The 18,941-nt window shown below is 41.0% G+C and overlaps 3 protein-coding genes across 3 annotated transcripts; 1 reads left to right on the forward strand and 2 right to left on the reverse strand.

Moving 5' to 3' along the window:
- Window positions 1-363: 363 nt before the first annotated feature.
- Window positions 364-5,064, reverse strand: atf4a (activating transcription factor 4a). Its single transcript, XM_034687636.1, has 4 exons — window positions 4,722-5,064; window positions 3,246-3,422; window positions 2,684-3,004; window positions 364-2,109 (listed from the first exon to the last, which is right to left on the reverse strand). The coding sequence occupies exons 2-4, from the start codon at window positions 3,292-3,294 to the stop codon at window positions 1,103-1,105; spliced, it is 1,377 nt and encodes a 458-aa protein (XP_034543527.1). The 5' UTR covers window positions 3,295-3,422; window positions 4,722-5,064; the 3' UTR covers window positions 364-1,102.
- Window positions 5,065-6,801: 1,737 nt separating this feature from the next.
- rps19bp1 (ribosomal protein S19 binding protein 1) lies at window positions 6,802-8,925 on the reverse strand. The gene is made up of 4 exons (XM_034687661.1): window positions 8,749-8,925; window positions 8,404-8,589; window positions 7,708-7,805; window positions 6,802-7,389 (listed from the first exon to the last, which is right to left on the reverse strand). The coding sequence occupies exons 1-4, from the start codon at window positions 8,801-8,803 to the stop codon at window positions 7,243-7,245; spliced, it is 486 nt and encodes a 161-aa protein (XP_034543552.1). The 5' UTR covers window positions 8,804-8,925; the 3' UTR covers window positions 6,802-7,242.
- A 1,478-nt stretch (window positions 8,926-10,403) lies between these two features.
- Window positions 10,404-17,844, forward strand: zgc:162544 (3-mercaptopyruvate sulfurtransferase). Its single transcript, XM_034687655.1, has 2 exons — window positions 10,404-11,090; window positions 16,000-17,844. Exons 1-2 carry the CDS (start codon window positions 10,511-10,513, stop codon window positions 16,296-16,298), a joined length of 879 nt encoding a protein of 292 aa, XP_034543546.1. The 5' UTR covers window positions 10,404-10,510; the 3' UTR covers window positions 16,299-17,844.
- Window positions 17,845-18,941: the final 1,097 nt, after the last annotated feature.

The following is an 18,941-nucleotide window of genomic DNA, read 5'->3' on the forward strand; positions in this document are numbered from 1 at the left end:
ATTCAAGTGCTTGCTAATTTTTTTTGTATTGGTCTAAGTTGCAATTTATATTTTAGGCAGACTTAGCCTAATGGTTAAGTTGCACGCCCATGTAGCAGGCCTCTTTCCTGCATGTTATTCCCCTACTCTCTCCCAGTTTCCTACAATGTCCACCGTCCTCTCCTCTATAAATAAAAGGTGTAAAAAGCCCCAAAAGTATAACTTAAAACAAACTACATTTAAAAGTCTGTGAAACTACTTTTATTTAATGCCATTTGTTAGTAAAGAATAAGATAACTTGTAGTTTTGAGAGTTTCCAGTTCTGACATGGCTCCAAACATGAGTTCCAACATTGTTTTCACAAGTAAAAAGGACACGAGTCACTTGATTACTGATAGACATTTATTAGAAAAAGAAAGAAGAGCATTGTTTTTACAAGCCAAACAGCTGCACTACAAGACTCTGAGCAACTAGATCAACTATCAGGTGTACCCAGCATTAAATAACGAAAGCCACATTTGGCAAGCGAAGGAGAAAACTATATACACAAAAACATCCATGTTGTGTTGACAGTGTAACATCGAGAATTCATAAATAGGCTGAGGCCCCTTTCTGGACTGGAAGCTGTTAAGAGGAAGGTTGAAATGGGGTGACGGTGGGTAACGTCAAGGTAGAAGTGGTGTCTCACTCTATGAACACGGGAGTTATTTCACTGAAACTGAGCGGGGACTGGTCTGGCATGATGCTGGGAGTGTCTTCAAAAAGGAATTGGGTCTACAACACTACCAGAGATTACAGTGACTCATGATTAGCATGCCTAGTCTACAAGGTAAATACACACCCTGCCGCTCTTTCAAACGGGGAGTGTATCCTGGGGATCTAACAGGGGGACTGAGAGACAAGCATGTACAGATGCTTCACCTGACTACCCCCCAGCCCCCTGCTCTACACTAATAATCTCAACTTTCAGAGGCTCTCCTCTTCATCCAGCTGTTCCCTCTTCACGGCGGCCTGCTTCATGCATCGGCTCTTGCATTCCTCTCCTCTCCTAAATCATACTTGCAAGTGTTTAGAGCAGAAACACAACCACCTCACGACTGTTTGCCTTACACACACAAACTGGTTACTGAGCTGCCGAGCTGGTCTTTCCACGTCGGTGCTTACGGACTTCCTCCATCAGATCTTTCAGGTACTGGATCTCTCGGCTGATGGACTCCGCCTTCTCCTTCAACTCGTGGTTCCTCTTCTCCAGATCGTCCATCTCGGAGCCGAGCAGCTCCTGCTCCGACCTCTTCTTTTGTCGGTAGCGGGTGGCAGCTGTCTTGTTCTGCTCCATCTTCTTCAGCTTCTTCTCCACTACTTTAGGAGCACCGGATACGGACTTGACTTTTGCTGAGGGAGAGGGGGTGGCGTTGGGCTCTGGTTTGGTGTAAGGTTTGGTCCTGGAGGAACCAGCAGATGGAGAGGGGGTTGGAGGAGGGGAGGGGAGGCGAGAAGGCGAGCCGTCGCCAGACTCGATGCCAGAGTCGCTGTCGCAGTCGCTCGATGGCGGTGAGGTCTTTATGGACTGGTCGGGGAGAGCCAAGAGGGTGGGCTCTTCTTCGTTGGTGAGCACCACCACGATGTGGCCGGTGGTGGGGAGGGACAGCACGATGGGGCTGCTGGTCTGAATGCTCCCGCTGGGATCTGGAATGATGGTGGCTGTGATGGATGTTGCTGTTTTCTCAGCATCAAGGACATCCACTTCACTTCCCAGCTCCAGTGTGCAGACTGGAGAGGAGGGTGGAGGAGGAGAGGGGACCGGGGAGGGAGGCTCAGACTTCATAACAACCTCCTGTTCAGGAAACAACTCCATCTTGCTGGCCTCAGCTGCCTCAGGGAGAGGGAGCTCAAGAGGAAGAGCGGGGGTGCTGGGCAGCGAGAGCTCCAGCCCCAGGTTGTTTGAGTCAGAGTTGGTGGTCGTGTTGAAGGACTCTAGATCCAAATCCATGTGGGAGTCGAGGGAGGCCAGGAGATCCTCGGGGGAGCTGGGGGACTCATCGGATGAGCAGGAGCCAATTAGAGACTCCAAATCAAATTCGCTCAGGTCGATTTTTTCCGACATCCAGTCCATGCCTGCGAAGGAGTCATCTGTTGACAGAGATTAATTTGATTGTTAATATTCAACCAGGGACTATTTTAAGACAGAACTTCCTGGTTTGGCAGGCTCAAGAACCAAACATGTAATCTCTATGTTGTGAAATTTCTTTGAAGTGTGTAAACACTTTAATTGTCCCTCAAGAACAGGATCCTTTGACATTTAACACATGCGAAAAGAGACAGAGCGACACAGAAACTAAAGATATAACACAAAAGGTTTGACGTCATTGTAATGTGATACACTGAACAAAACTAGTTTGAGCCAGTCTCAGCACCACACCACACCTGAAAGCTGCTCACCAAGCCAGCTCTTAGTTGCCCAACCCTCCCACTAATTACTTGTTCATGTCTTTGATTTTCAGTCCGTGTGTGTGTGTGGTGGCTTGCAAAAGATAACAGACTTCACTCCCCCTGTTCAGACTTCAGGAGAATAACTGAGTACGTTTAAATGTTACAATCCTGGACAAGCCTGCGAGGGAACCTAGAGTACCCCTCTGCCCTTCTATGAGGAGGGGAAAATCCTTCCTAGATTTTATTTTAAACGCTCGGACTCCTTCACTCTCACCTTTGACATCGTCTGCTCCAATATGGGCATCGAGCAGGTCGCTGGCACCCAGCCAGGGGAGGGACAGTGAGTCCACTCCGGCCTTGGTTCCCGGGAAGGAGGAATGGGAGAGAGTGAAAGGAAGAGGAGAGGCAGGAGGGGATGCAGAAGAGAGTGGTGAGGACAAGGTCTGATAGGGAGACAGGGAAGATGCGTAGGAGGAGAAAGACAGAGGGGGCGAAGCTGGCGCCTTCCCCTCTAGAGAGGAGGAGGGAGAAAGAGCTTCTTCTTCATCCTGGTCCAGAAGGGGCCCCATGGGGTCAGCCATCAGAAACGAGGGCCCTGTGGAGAAGGATGCTGAGTTTGAGTGTGACATTAAACACAACACTTGTTTTTAAATATCTCTGATGTCTGTTTTGCCATTTGATGACAAAACATCTAGCCAGGGGAATTACAATTTGAGTTTTTACTTCCTGTACTATGTGAAAATGTCAGATCTGATATCTGCTCTAGCTTATCATCCTTCTGACTGCTCTGTTTGAAGTGGTGCTTTGGGAACATGAGTCATCGTCACATCACAAACCTAAGCACAGGGCCTCCACGTCCTCCAAGGCGAGCTGGGAGAGTGTCATGGCTGCTGCTGGTCAGTTGTAGCCGTGAGAGAGTGAATAAAGACAACGACAAGTCTGATGTGAGCAAGTCGAGCGGGTCTGTTGTGCTGTCGACGGCAGCAAAGCTGAGGGTGGTTGCCGAGAGAGACCTGAGGAAGGAGAAGCACATGGAAGAGATTGTTTTAGTGAGGAAATTGGGAATACATTTAAATTGTGTGCTCAGGAAGTAAATGCAAAAAAAATTGAATGTTTAAATGATGCTTCATGACTGAGCACATTTAAATGGGCCAATTTTAAGTGTATTAAAAAGGGAAACTCTACATAGTGTTTACACCTGCTGCAAAAAGTATACATTTCCTGACTAATTACCTTCATGGTGCTAATATTGAGACTTTTAATTGTAAACTAAAAACTTATTTATTCAGTCTGGCTTATATGTACAGTTTAACAATTCTATTACTTTGCTTTTACTGTAATATTGATTTAAATGTTGCTTTACTATTTTAGTAATTTTAACTGTTATCTTATTCTATTTTTATTTATTTATTCATTTTATTTATTTACTAATTCACCCTTTTTAAATCTATTTATTTTAACCATTTGTATTCTTAATTTTGATGCTTTCATTTATTTTAATTACACATACTTTATTGTTGGTGTGCATTAGTCTCCATTTTATTTTAATATTCATTTTTATTATTATTTTCCCCTTATATGTCTTGCCATTGTTTTATTTCTGCTTCTTTCTTGTTTTTCAATCGCTGTAAAGCTCTTTGTGTTGCATTTGATTTGTCTGAAAGTTTTTTTATAAATAAAGCTTGATTGATTGAATGCAGCTTCCCTGTCGGCTCGTGCTTTAGGTCGTTAAGGCGGTTACAACAGGGGGAGGGGGAAGCTAATTTTGGCTAATCCTTCCACTGAAGCGTCAGAGCTCCGCCCTCCACCGGGGGATAACATTTCCTAATTTGGTCATGCTTTGCTCGGTGGCTCCGCCCACAACGGTGACTCACGGCCGAGCTGTGGGCGGGGCAACCGCCATTTTCACAACACCAGTGCCATCTGTACAACGGCTGAGTGGAGAAGACACTGCGCGCCATTTTGGACGTGCCACGTTGTCTATGTTTGACAAACATAAACATATAGGACGTGGAGATTTTTTAACAGTATTTATGTCGTTTTAATTCACATAAAAATATACCTGAAAACTCGTCACTGTTAAATAAGTGAACCGTGTGTACGCCCTGTAACAGCAGGACAGCTGGGACTACTTGTTCTGACAGTCTGTAATTTGACACTCATGTAGAAATGCACATTAATCATAATTAAGTAGTTCTTACATGAAGGCATACAACTCCAGGCCCATGACTGCACTCAACAAGTGTGTGATGAATACACGCTGACAAGTAAAGTTGCCATTATCAACTCAAGGAAGCCAAAAAAATACTTACGCCATTTTGCCAGAAATAGCCAGTGCTTCGCCTTGCACTGCCGGGTTTTTGCCGCTGCAAATGTAGCCGCGCACGCCTTTAAACTGCCATGTTAAGGCGGGAGAGCGTCCTGCTAGAATCAATGATGTCACTTTGTGTAAACGGGAACGAAGGACAGGCTGACAGAGAAGCTCTCGAGCGTATATATAGGACGAGGCACGGCCGTGTGCCATTCCTCCGCGGTATCACTCCGCCGTGGGCGTCTGTCTGTTGTCAGTGTGAGGTGTGAACATGAATAGCAGCGCTTGTGAGAGTGAGGGGAGTTTCCTTTGAATTTCCAAGTAACATCGAATAAAGTTCTCTTTAACTGGGCGGCTGTAGAAGCGTAGAGCTGGAAACGCATCAATGGTATTACTACGCCCCAGAACTCTCTGTGATTGGTTGGATGCATAAAAGAGAACTGAAAAAGTAGATCCATATGAAGCACAACCAACGCACGAGTGCCTCCCTACGGCAAATGTAGGTCAAATGCAGAATGTAAACATTGAGGGAAGGCAGAGTTTCCTGGCTTTCATTTAAAGCTAAAGACTGGAGGAGAAACATCATAATTTTAACATAAAGCACAAAAAACATTACATAACACATAGAGACACATATCACTTGAACTTTTTATGGATTTACATCTGTAGTTTATCTTACATTCTTTTTTTTATATATATATATATATATAATATAATTTGATTTTATTGAGTGTGCAGGTCCAAATACATCAGTACATCCTGTGACTCAAATAATTAGTCATCTTGATTCCAAAGAATAAAAAAATAAAATAAAAACAAAAACAAAACAAAACAAAGAAATCAAATTTCATTTCATAGATCCCGTGTTGTTCATTCACATTACAGTTACATTAATGAGATCTCACAGTTCTCACATTGTCTTTTCAATGCAAGCTTCATGAATGCATTTATCTTTATTTAAGGAAGATTTTACCCCTATCAAGACAATTAAACTAGCAACCAACTTTAGCAGTAGGGTGGAAACTTAAAATGTGTTTTTTTAATCACTTACTGAACCTTTCATCACTTATTCTTCCTTACTTCTCTAAATTTACACTTCAATCTCCACTGCCTTTTGCACCATATAAGGAGAGTCTTGTGAATTCATTGCAGCTTTTGGTTAAACTCATTGAACTCAGTAACTGGGGTGAGAGATGGAATGCCCCCTGGTGGTTAACTGCATGCTTTGCAGCCTTCCGTCTTTTTAAGTTTAAGGAAATACTCATTGCTAAAGATCATAATTAGTACTCCTGTCATATTTTAGTATTGTATTGTTCTGTCTCTAAGTTTCTCTGTATGTCCTCTGTCTTTTTTATTTATTTATTTATTGTCATGCACCTGTGTTGCCTCTTCGTCCAGGTCGTTATTGTAAATGAGAATTGGTTCTCAATTGACTTACCTGGTAAAATGAATAAAGAAACTACAATATATCCAGAACTCTGCCGCCCGCCTGCTCACTCACACCCCCCCCCTGTCCTCCAAAACTTCCACTGGCTCCCTATTAAACAGCGAATACATTTTAAAATCCTCCTCCTCACCACAAAGGCCCCCATAACCAGGCCCCCTACCTCATCGACCAGCTCCACCACCACACCCCCTCCAGTAACCTCCAATCCTCCAACGCCCACCTCCTCTCCCTACCACCTGACACCAAGCACTGAACATGGGGGGATAGAGCTTTCTCTGTCGCTGCCTCCACCCCCTGGAACACCTTACCACTAAACATTCGAAACTGCCCCAACCTGTCCACCTTCAAAATAATACATTTATTTTATGCGTTTCATTCATGTTTTTATTAATCTGTTGTTTTATATGATGTTTTTATCCTCTGTGCAGCTTCTCTGAGTATTCAGAAAAGTGCTTGATAAATAAAATGTAATATTATTATTATATTATTTGCAGATTCATCTGTTATGGAAATGTTCAGTCGTTGTAGCTGGAATACGACTGGAATATCAAGATAGGAACTGTTTTGAAGGAGAGCAGATGAAAAAAAACCAGAAAGAATACAGAATTTCAGTAATACAAACTGACATGTCATATATATTTTAGAAAATATGGTATTTTTTTATTGTGAGTGGGTTTTTCCAACAAAGCTCATGCACTCTACATTTAGAAGGTGTGAAAATGAAGTGAGTCAAATAAGATCTTAGATGACATTGTGGCTCTGCCTTGATGAAAAAATGTGCAGCTCATCAGAACATCGATTCTTTTAATAAGCTACAGTTGACTTTAGTTAATGACTGGTGAGTGAAGGCATCAACATATCCCATGGAAATAAGCAGATCACATTTTCCTGAGATGCAAGGTGTATAGCTCATGTAAACGCATCCCAGCAGAGTTGTCTTCTTCCATTGCTGAGACATGTGAAGTGAATCCAACCTCCAGAACATATTCTGGCCCAGGAATCAAATATAGTCATGGAAACACAGCTGTGGTGTCTCTGTCGTGTCTGCAGTGTCTCTTTGTTTTGGTGCGCTTCATTATTTCTTCTCCACAGTCCTACCAAAGTATTCCTTCTGGAACTGCTGAAACTCCTCCTCTGTGAACATAGACTCTGTCTCCTTGGTTTTCTTGGCCGGTGGCTCGGGGCGATTCCTGGACTGTCTTCCTGTATTGTGGTTCAGGATCTACATGGAGAGAGAGAGGGTTAAATTTACTTCATAAAAGGTAAAAGGAAGCAAAAGCATACACATTTTAGAAGTAGAATGATTTGAAATGATTGACTGACATTGACCACAAACAATGCTTCTTTTAACACACTTATAAATTGTAATACATCAGAAATGTCAGACTTGTAAGATCCTTTATTATATGCTGTATACATCAATCTGATATGTATGGAAACTTCTTGAAAGGCATTGTGTTGCTCGTAAAAGTATAGTCAAAGGAGATCCATCACTACTGATAAAAGATGTGCAGTAAGAGAGCACTTCCTCCCTTCTTACCTTCAACGTGTCAGAGTCTGTCGCTTTGCAGCTGGTTTCCATGAAGTACTTGAGGTTAGCACTCATCTGGCTTTTCCGCTGCTTCTTCCTGAACTCATCTATGATTAAAACAACAGAGGAAGAGTTAGTTCAGACTTCAGAGCAAGATGGTTAAACAAGTGTACTTTAGTAGAGTAGGATACACATGTACAGTGTGTAAAAGTTTAAACACCCCTGTTAAAATGCCAGGTTTTGTGATGTAAAAAAATGAGACCAAGATAAATCATGTCAGCACTTTTTCCACCTGTAATGTGACCTATAACATGAACAATTCAATTGAAGAAAAAAATAATCTTTTAGGGGGAAGAATACAAAAAAAAAATAGTAATAATAATAATGTGGTTGCAAAAGTGTACACACCCTCTTATAACTAGGGATGTGGCTGTGTTCAGAATTAACCAATCACATTCAAACTCATGACAAATAGTACCCAGTGTATACACCTTTCATAATTTAAAGTGACTTTGATTAATCCCAATAAAGATCAGCTGTTTTAGGAGGATTTCCCTGACATTTGTAATGTCGAAAGGTGAAAAATCTCACTCCAGACAGACAACCCTGTTTAAGGATACATACATAATACAACTTAGCTGCATCTTGCTGTAATGAAACCTGGATTACTCATTGACATGTATCTAGATGTGTGCTGTAACTGACCCACTGCAGACTTGATCCTCTTGTCTTTGACTGTAGCTTTGCTCTTGCCGGGTCCCAGGCGCCCCTGCAGCCGTTTGACCTGCTTGGTGACCCCCTGTCGCTTGGTGCTCACCAGCTCCATGACTGATGCCGAGCTGGGAGTCTGCTGCTGCTGCTGCTTCTTCGTCTTTTTCCCTTTACTGGCATCTGGAGTGAAAACACACACTTAAGATTGGGGGGAACAGTTATAACAAAATTAGGATTAATTGAGGTTTTAAATCAGCAACACTGGTCCGGGATGAGAGAGGATTCTGATGTCCAGTGCTAATGTAGCTTACTTCAGTTTAAGCTAGCAGCTACACCAACCTTTAATGTCTTCACTGAGCAGCTCCAGTCCTCTTCTGATCAACGACGCAGACATCACGAGTCAATACAGTCGGGTTCTGTCAAAATTCACAGATATTAGCGCTGAGATATGAGCAGCAACGTGCGACTCTATCAACATCCGGTTTGATGCTCTTGTGCAGCACGTTAAAGCAACCGGCTAGAAAATAGTCAAACACGATTTTAGTTCCATCTTTGCAAACGCTTACACTTTATTACTCTCTTACATCTACCTTTACTAAAACTACTACAAATAATAACAATGATGATAATAATAATCACAATAATAATAAAAATAACAATAATAATAATAATAATAATAATAATAATAATAATAATAATATTCTTAAAGCAATTGCTTTATGATCTAATTAAATTATATTAAATATTATATTATTTAAAAAAGTGTTTTAACTACACAAATTATATACACAAAAAAAACCCTAATGAAATGTTTAACATTTGTTGAATGACCTCATGCATTATGTTTATTAATAATAATAATAATAATAATAATAATAATAATAATAATAATAATAATAATAATAACAATAATATTAATAATAATAATAATAATAATAATAATAATAATACATTTGATTTAAAAACGCCTTTCTCAACACTCAAGGTCACTTTACAGAAAGATTAAAACACAATTAATACAACAACGTGATAAAATAAATAAAAAACATCAAGCAGAGTAACACCAAGTTTAAATGAAGCAGAGAAATTAGATAATATATGTATGTATTCCCCAACTTTATTAAACAATAACCTATGCCAATGTCAGGGGCGTCGTAGTGGGGGAAAAGTGGGACTGACTACCTAGGGCCCAAGTGAGAAGGGGGGCCCTTAATGGGCCTGAAATAAAATGTGTTTTCTACTACGCTTTTCTTTTGTAACTAAAATTGTTTGAATAAATAAACAAACATTCAGAATTCCTTTCTGGAAAAAAAGGAGGAGTCTCTTCCTGTCGACTAGATTGATCGCACCTGCCTAAAGTGGGGAATTGGCATATTTTCACAGCATCAAGTGTGGCTGAATCTGACTGAAAGTAAACTGTTTTATTAGACTTCATGAGGTTAGGTTATACCAAATAATGCCCCCTTTTATGTTATTCAACAAGTCACTTGGCTTCAAATAATCTTGTTTAAAGGGGTGGACAGTCTAAAGGTCAATATTGTGCAGTTACATTTGGAGAAATTGTAAAAAATATATATATATATATTGATATGTTGCTTAGATTTGAGTCAGTTAACCAGGATAGTTTAAAGCATATATTTTTGTTTAATGCAAATAAACCAGTATTATAGCAGCAATGTTATATTTTGTAGGGTTGGCTGTGGTGATTGGGCCCACTGAGATATCTTTTCAGGGCACATTGCAGACATGTACTTATCATATTGGACAACTAGTATGACATACCTACAGGTAAATTAATGTAAAATAGATACAATGAAATGCAATGTTTGTATAAGAAGAATAAGGCTATGTTTATTTCTAAAATTATAAATATATATATTTCACTAAGTAATGCACTGATTGTTTTTAATGCTGCTTGTTATAATTGCCTTGTGACGCGTCACCCCCTCCTTTCACTTCCAGCTGTTGTACAGTGAACTGGGGGCGTGTTTGTTGTTGCTCTCTCTCTCTCCACAGTGGATACATTTCTCCATAGTCTACCACCATCAACCTTTGTCACAGCATAAGTTAAGTAAACTGTGTAGCCTGTCTACCTCGAACCATGGCGCTTCAGTCGAGAGCTGTGCTCACCTCCAAATGGCTCTCGGAGTCTATAAAGGTTCAGGGGAAAATGCGCGTCTTGGACACTTCTTGGTATTTGCCAAAATTGCGGCGCAACGCCAAAAGCGAGTTTAAGAAGAGGCACATTCCTGGCGCAGCTTTCTTTGACATTGACCAGTGTTGTGATAAAACCTCTCCCCTGGACCACATGCTGCCCTCCGAGAAGATTTTTGCAGACTACGTTGGGAACTTGGGGATAGAGAGCGACACGCACGTCGTGGTGTATGACGCCAGCGACTTCGGCGCGTTCTCTGCGCCCCGCGTGTGGTGGATGTTCCGGGTATTCGGGCACAGCTCGGTGTCGTTGCTCAACGGGGGGCTCAAGAACTGGGAACTAGAGGGTCGAGCTGTGAGTGACCAGTACACGAGACCAGCACCGACCGAGTTCAAAGCATCCTTAAACCGCTCCTGGATAAAGACCTATGAGGATATGCTGGACAACCTGCACACGAGAAAGTTCCAGGTGGTGGACGCAAGGCCTGCAGGCAGGTTCAAAGGACTGGACCCTGAGCCCAGAGACAGTAAGTCTGCAACAGAGTTTGCGTGATGATGACACTTTTCTTTGAAGGTCTTGTGTAAATTTGAGAAAAAAGAAAAGACAGAAAAGAGAGGAAAATGAGAGCAGAAGCTTGAGGGCTTTTATTAGTTTGTGCACCCATATAAAAAAAATGAAATTGATGGAGCTCAAAGGTAAACAAAGTTACATTCACAAGTCTATAAGAACACATTTTACATTTTAAACCTTAGTCTCTGATAAAAACAAAAACAACTAGCACATCTTGTCCCCCAAAAACACAGCAGGAGTTTTATTTGTAAAGAGAGATTTGTAAAGCCTTATTGATGCATTCATTGAGCACCATATTTTAGAGTGTCACTGATCAGATACTGACCATTCATTGACCTGGTTATATGAGATATCATGGAGGATTTACTAGACAGTCAGTCACAGATAACAAAGGAAGAAAGAAGAACTAGGTCAACTGTAGTAATTCAAATCTTGATCCATAAGGCATCTGGACTTGGTATTTAGTAGTAAGTTGTAAATGCAGAGGATGCTAGTTGTGTCATTCTGTTTCAGTTTTTATTGTAAGTAAACATGACAGCAGCTGAATTCCTGGAGTCACCGACCAATAAACAGCAAGAAGACAGTTTAAAGGAATATCATGATGTCGTTGAGAATATTTGATGTTGTGGCACATGCTGCAAAATGAAAGTGAAATGTGATGTGCAATCAAACGACTGTGCACCTTACTACTGAAACAAACCTCCTGATACCACAATAGTGCAACTTTAGGAACATGTAGTTTTATAAACACTAATGAATACACTTTTGCATTTTTTTGAAACATCATATTTGCTGAAGACAACTCAAACTGATACTAGAATAAGTGTTCAATATCCAGACCGACTGAACACAAATGAGTAATCATACATTAAAGTCTCTGTGTTGTGGCTTTTGTACACTGTACCTGTGCACAGCACTTAGTGGCCCCCTACTCTGATCTCAGATTCATCCTCTCAGGGCGTTGTTCTGCTTATTCTACATCTCTGCTTCCCTAGTACCAGATGGATCCCTTTGCAAAAAATATGTTTTCCAACTTTGTTTCCCTTTTAAGAGTTAGTTACAGGCTAATGGATCTGGATGTTAAATCTGCAGGCAAAGGATAGGACTTGTGGCACAGGAAGTGTTATGTTTTGTAGTCTTAACAGTTCTGATCACTCAGGTTTGTAAGGTAAGCTGTACACCTGTATGTCTGTTGGCTGCACTGCAGGCCCAGACATTATGGACGCTGCACACCGATGCTAAATCATCATCACACCACAATCGGACATACAGTTGTTGTTATCAAAACCAAAGTCAAAGATATTAAAGACTTGTCTTCTCTGTATTGAAGCTGACACACTGGGCCTTCACTGTGCTGCTGTGGCAGAAACATATATACAGTATATTTTTCAATCGACTTAAAGTATTGAAGCAGAAAATCAGACCCAACTAGAATGAATATTACATTCCTGACTACTTCATACCTTTTGCAACTCTAGTTCCTTTTTAGGGGCCGTTCAAAAGCACAGACGCAGCAAAATCCCTTAAAATCTTACACAGGACTTTCACCAGATCCTTGTCTCCGATCAGCTGTGGTTCAGCTCCGGAGCAGGATCGCCGGACAGCTGGAATCATGTGACCGAGGTTCCATATTGCCCTCTGAAACCTCTGACCTGATGACTCCAGGCCTGGCTCCGCTCATCATGACGTTCTTTTTCATAGTTAAGTTAAAAACGATCTGGTGATAACACAGTGTTTTATTCTGAAAATCAACCGGATGTTTTAATTTAGTTTTGATGCCTGACTTCCTGTCCCGCTTCATCTGCTCTGTTGAGTTTGATGCGTATCTGATCCATTGCGTTTTGACCTGCCGGATCAGAAACAGAGCCAATGCAATGGAGCGGATCCAGTGGAAGTTAACACATTGACTAGAATAGAAACAGATCCGGTGCTGTGACAGATCGGACACAGACCGGACACGGATCTGGTGGAATTTGGCCGTTATTGAAATGCAAAAACTGTTGTTGGACATAACAGGCCTAAAAAGTAGCTGATTTATATTACAAAATTATGAAATCAACTTTTATATTCTGTAAACAAACCCAGCTTTAAGCATAGTAAAGACATGCATTTAGAAAACCATTGTTATCATGGTCTGCTGAGTCCACGTCTGCTGAGTCCACATCTTCCTCGTACGTCAGCTCATTTTAGAGTTTACCCTGAACAAACACACCGACAGGCTGAGCTCAAATCAGTGAACAACTCAAACAGCAACACAGAGCAGGTCTACAGGACGTGCTCGCATTACCATGGATCTAATTATCAGTCACTGACCCATATGCTTAGACAGACAGACAGACTTCAGACAGTAGCAGTGAAAGGTCGTGGACATTGTCCTCCTCTATAGATTTGCAAATCTTTACAATCAGCATTGTGAATACTGTGATGCCACTCCCATCGTACGTGCCTTATCATATTCCACACACACTTTAACACACCCAAACCTTCATAAGTCCTGTACACACACACACAGACAATGAAACACATGTAGGAAGCTCTGTTGTTCAGTCAAAGTGTCCAACCAAAGGTGAAACTCCATTTGTGACTGAACTCTCAGTAAAGTACTTTAACCTTCAGCAGATTGCAGAGTTCAATATGCTGAGTAGCTCATAGCATGCTGCAGCTGTAATGATGAAACACTTCTTGAGCCCAGTGACCTCTGACCCTGTCTGGTGTTTGCAGCTGCGAGCTGTGTTTTCATCATGAGTTTGCTGTCCGAGCAAACAGAGACAATCTAGGGGAAAGAAAACCAAACAGCATTTCAATCACACTGGTTTGGGTGGAGGTGCAACATCATTGGACTTTTCCCTCTTCCGACATGCCTGCGTTTTTTTCTGTCCTCATATGCACACATCTGGACAAACATTCAACACATGTGGTTGACTTGTGTGACGGCTACAGTCAATCTCAGTGCCCAGGCTTTCAGGGCTTCTTGTGCAGAGCTTTAAAAGCTATATTTTATTTTCTATACAGCGCAGAAGTAATTCAAGGTTACCTCTCTTATAGATCAGGTCTATACCTTGTTCTTTTATTAAACAGACTAAATATCCTTCTGTTCTCTATATGGTTGCGTGTCTACAAGCCATGCTCGTCTGCTCTCTGCATGGCAGAGTTCCGCCCAGATGTGCACACAGACACACAAACACGTGCGCGCACACACACACACACACACACACACACACACACACACACACACACACACACACACACGGACGAGTACACTCCGTACAGCAGACTGAGGAGGGAAAAAAATGTCTCAAACACCATAAGAAAAGCAGAGAGAAATCTCTGCTCTCAGCTCTATCTCTGTGAGGATGGCAACACTCGCTCTCCTGCGAGTAGCAGCCTGCTCCGGGTCTAAGTGCAGAAAAGAGCTCTGACCCTGACCAGCAGCAAAAGTCCAGTCACCATCATATTTCAGGTTTTGACCTAGCTTGGTTGTCAGAGGGGAAATACTCCACCTGGCTGTGCAAGACTGATATTGGTAAGTTAGTTAGTAAGTAAGTAAGTAAGTAAGTAAGTCAGTCAGTCAGTCAGTCAGTCAGTCAGTCAGTCAGTCAGTCAGTCAGTCAGTCAGTCAGTCAGTCAGTCAAGCAGTAAGTAGGTAAGTAAGTAAGTAAGAAAGTAAGAAAGTAAGTCAGGAAGTAAGTAAGTAAGTTAGTAAGTAAGTAAGTTAGTAAGTAAATAAGTAGGTAAGTAAGTAAGTAAGAAAGTAAGTCAGGAAGTAAGTAAGTAAGAAAGAAAGAAAGAAAGAAAGAAAGAAAGAAAGTAAGTAAGTAAGTAAGTAAGTAAGTAAGTAAGTAAGTAAGTAAGTAAGTAAGTAAGTAAGTAAGTAAGTAAGTAAGTAAGTAAGTTAGTAAGTAAGTAAGTTAGTAAGTAAATAAGTAAGTAAGTTAGTAAGAAAGTAAGTAAGTAAGTAAGTAAGTAAGTAAGTAAGTAAGTAAGTAAGTAAGTATGCACGTACCTCAGTCAGTCAGGCAGTAAGTCAGTAAGTAAGTAAGTCAGTAAGTCAGTCAGTAAGTAAGTCAGTCAGGCAGTAAGTAAGTCAGTCAGGCAGTAAGTAAGAAAGTAAGTCAGGAAGTAAGTAAGTAACTATGTACGTACGTGCGACAGTCAGTCAGGCAGTAAGTAAGTAAGTAAGTAAGAAAGTAAGAAAGAAAGTAAGTCAGGCAGTAAGTAGGTAAGTAAGAAAGAAAGTAAGTCAGTAAATCAGGCAGTAAGTAAGTAAGAAAGTAAGAAAGTAAGAAAGAAAGAAAGTAAGTCAGGCAGTAAGTAAGAAAGAAAGTAAGTAAGTAAGTAAGAAAGAAAGAAAGAAAGTAAGTCAGGCAGTAAGTCAGTAAGTCAGGCAGTAAGTAAGTAAGTAAGGCAGTAAGTAAGTCAGTCAGTCAGTCAGTCAGAATGTAAGTAAGTGAAAACATACATACATACATAATAATAAATAAATAAACAGATTAGACAGACTGACAGATAGATAGAAGAAACATGACAAGAAACACCATGACTCCTTCAAGTGTGTTTGTGGAAAAGTCTGTCTGCACAACTTTGCCCCACCATTACGCTGCAGTACATTTTGCAAGTGTAACAGAGCTGTGACAGTCCTATCTCAAACATGCAATGTAAAAGGGACTGACATGTTCATTCTGATTCTTGTTACGCTGCCCTCAAGTGGTAAATCAGTCAATTACTGCACTGTAAGTAAGTGCAAATATGTTAAATCAGTTCCTCTGAAAGTTTTAAGAAATCAAGCAAATTTGTATCCCTCTGTCTCAGGGTTATTTTATTGTGCTGGTACATACCTCACTCTCATTCTCTCCCCTCTCTGACAGACACAGAGCCAGGCCACATCCCCGGCTCCATCAGCATCCCCTTCAACTCCTTCTTGTCCCCATCCAGTCACTTCCTGCCTAAAGATCAACTCGAAGCTCTGTTTGCCCGAGCTGGCGTGGACCTCAGCCGTCCTCTGTGTGTCCTGTGTGGCTCGGCCGTGACTGCGTGCCATGTGGCGCTGGCGGCCCATGAATGCGGGCACCCTGGGGTGTCGGTGTACGATGGAGGGTGGTCCGAGTGGTACACCCGCGCTGTGCCGGAGAACGTCATATCTGAAGGAAGAGGGAAACATTTGTGATGGGTGCAGGATTGGAAGGAGGTGTGGTGGATGGGATTAAACCATTGACGGTGTATAACGATGGATGGTGCATCTAAAGAAAAGTGATGCCAAAACCTAGCTGCAATGGCCTCTGACATCTTGTGCACTCTGAACCAAACTCTTTGCAGTAGGGGTCAGCTGGTGGAGCTGCTGGTATTGACATCCTGCCTCTTCTGCTGACCAAAACACATGTTTAACCTCAACAAAGATCCCTCAGGTTGGCACATTCCTCAGCACAACAGCTTCTTGTGTCCATCTGAAGAAGACATTTCTCCTCTGCCCTGCTAGTCCACTGAAGGAACCACATTCGTCAACAGAGCTGTCAATCATGGTGTTGTCTCCCATTTGTTGCATTATATAGGGCTCATTAGGGCTAACCATGTTTTGGAAAAAAAATCATTGATGTGTATTTTGATTTTTAAAGTTTAACCCACCTGTCCTGCTCTTTATTTTCTGGCTTCACTTTTTGGGCGCTGCCACACAGTCCATCTTTTGGTTCAAACTGGATCAGACTGGTACTGAGCGACTCATAATTTGATCTGTGCTAAGTTTTAGAGGAATGGTAAACATATTGGAAACTGCTTATTTGCTTTCTTGGCAAAAGTGATATGAGAGGCTCAATACCACTCTTACCCCCAATTTACACAGGATGCGCCAGGTTGCGTTACGGCTACGCAGTGATTGCTCCGTCCAATGGCTTGCGCCCTGCTACACAGGACGTGTGTTTGGAGCGTAGCGCCACCTCAGAGCAGCTGGGTCCAGCATAGAGAGAACTACATACAAACAACAGATCACAGAGCCTTTCTGTGGTTGAATTTCTGCTCATTTGGAGAGTATTCCATTACTTTAGTGCTTTAATCATCACTAAGTAAGCTGCATAATTATAAAGGGTTTTTTTCGCAGGTTTTGGATGAGTTTAATATGAATAATTCTGCTCCACTTTGTTGCCCTGTTACCTTCTGACACAGTTATCATCTTAAAGTCCTGTTGTAGTCGACCTGGATCACTGATATGTAGCTGTTTGTAGCTTGCATCAGTCTGTATATGGTGCTTTATTTTGAAATTGGCGGATGTTGCATGCAATCCTCGTGCCTGACTTCCTGTCCAGGTCGTGCTTTTCTGTGTAGATTGACGAATGCTGGGATACTGAATGAATTGAAGTGAGTTGACTCATTTGGATCAGTATTTTCCTTACAAGGTAGAGCTGTAGTCCAACCAAGCCGTACCTTGCTGCCTCTTTAATTATCTCATAGAAGTAAGGGTGGTGTTGATTTAGTGAGCTCTCCGATGATCACATTTTCCAAAGATGTTAAAGTTTTCCTTTAACACTAAAAAGCCAATCCAGAGGTACAGTCATGATTAAAGAGCATTTATTTTTGACCCGAACTCATCACTAGATAACTTGATTGAGGTGCCAGTATTTTGTGAACACTAAACTTGACTTTTAATCAAGTCGAGCTGAAACCAGAACATGTTTGTTTACATGTGTACTACCTTTGTTGAAATAAAATGGAGCTGTGAATCACACTGAGTCAGGAGTTTTGGAAATCTCAGGGTCATTTCAGATCATGAAATAGTCCATATATATATATAATGATGTAGGTCTACAATTAGAGGAGCTTTAAGACTGTTGACCTGAGGGCAGAGTCTGGTTTAACTGGCTGCAGGGAAAAGTGAACTTTGAGTTTGACTTTTGGACTCTGTGAGATGATATTCACAATGCTGATTAGACAGTCACACATGCATAGGTGCACACATGCACATAAAAACAATTGACTACATCTGATCCGCAGCCACACAAATTCAAACAAATACTTTAAATTGAAAAGAAAAAGAGACACATTTTCGTGTCTTTTTATGTTTGCTGATTTGTTTGTGTCAGTCTCGTCACTTTTGATCACAAGATTTCAATCAGTCAATCAAGCTTTATTTATATAGCAGCGTTCATACAAGTCAAATGCAACCCAAAGTGCTTTACAGTGATTGAAAACAAGAAATAAGCAGAAATAAAATAATGGCAAGACATATTTTTTAAAAAATGTAAAAAAGAGAGACTAATAGAGACTAATGCACACCAACAACAATAAAATATGTCTTATTAATGATTATTCAATTAATAAAATTAAGCCTAAAAATTAATTAATGAATAAATCAATTAAAATAAAATAAGATAAGCAGTTAAAATTAGTAAAATAATAAAGCAACATTTAAATAAATATAACAGTAAAAAGTAAGTAACAAAATTGTTAAACCCTACATAAAAGCCAGACAAAATAAATACCCTTTTTAGTTTACATTTAAAAGTCCCAATATCTCTTATCAGATTTGATTCCCCAATTTTTCAAACAGCTGTTGAAATGTCCTTTTGGTTTCTTCAAACTTTGGTAACCTTTTCTTTTTTTTAACTTCCAATCTACAATCTTTATAGCTTCCCACCTCTTAAATTTCCTTTAACGTCCTCTCTTGTGGTCGTGGTGAAAATTCAAAACGTGCAGCCTTGGGCGCTTGTTTGGCTCAGCGGTTTAAGTAAGGCCCACGTGTACAGAGCCTTCAGTCCTCATTGCAGAGGTTCCCTGATCTGACTAACAGCTTTAACTCTTTTGCTGCATGTCTCGCTCGCCC

This window comes from Notolabrus celidotus, chromosome 7 (genome assembly GCF_009762535.1).
Source record: "Notolabrus celidotus isolate fNotCel1 chromosome 7, fNotCel1.pri, whole genome shotgun sequence".
NCBI classification, from domain to species: Eukaryota; Metazoa; Chordata; class Actinopteri; order Labriformes; family Labridae; genus Notolabrus; species Notolabrus celidotus.

What these genes read in the sequence shown, in the direction of transcription:
- atf4a (XM_034687636.1), bottom strand. Translation starts at nt 3,294, where the DNA reads ATGACACTCTCCCAGCTCGCCTTGGAGGACGTGGAGGCCCTGTGCTTA. An exon ending in CGTGGAGGCCCTGTGCTTAG is followed by an intron (nt 3,005 to 3,245) that starts GTTTGTGATGTG and finishes CCTTCTCCACAG; the next exon opens with GGCCCTCGTTTCTGATGGCT. An exon ending in TGGAGCAGACGATGTCAAAG is followed by an intron (nt 2,110 to 2,683) that starts GTGAGAGTGAAG and finishes CTCTGTCAACAG; the next exon opens with ATGACTCCTTCGCAGGCATG.
- zgc:162544 (XM_034687655.1), top strand. Translation starts at nt 10,511, where the DNA reads ATGGCGCTTCAGTCGAGAGCTGTGCTCACCTCCAAATGGCTCTCGGAG. An exon ending in GGACCCTGAGCCCAGAGACA is followed by an intron (nt 11,091 to 15,999) that starts GTAAGTCTGCAA and finishes CCTCTCTGACAG; the next exon opens with ACACAGAGCCAGGCCACATC.
- rps19bp1 (XM_034687661.1), bottom strand. Translation starts at nt 8,803, where the DNA reads ATGTCTGCGTCGTTGATCAGAAGAGGACTGGAGCTGCTCAGTGAAGAC. An exon ending in GCTCAGTGAAGACATTAAAG is followed by an intron (nt 8,590 to 8,748) that starts GTTGGTGTAGCT and finishes TTTTCACTCCAG; the next exon opens with ATGCCAGTAAAGGGAAAAAG. An exon ending in GAGGATCAAGTCTGCAGTGG is followed by an intron (nt 7,806 to 8,403) that starts GTCAGTTACAGC and finishes TTTTAATCATAG; the next exon opens with ATGAGTTCAGGAAGAAGCAG.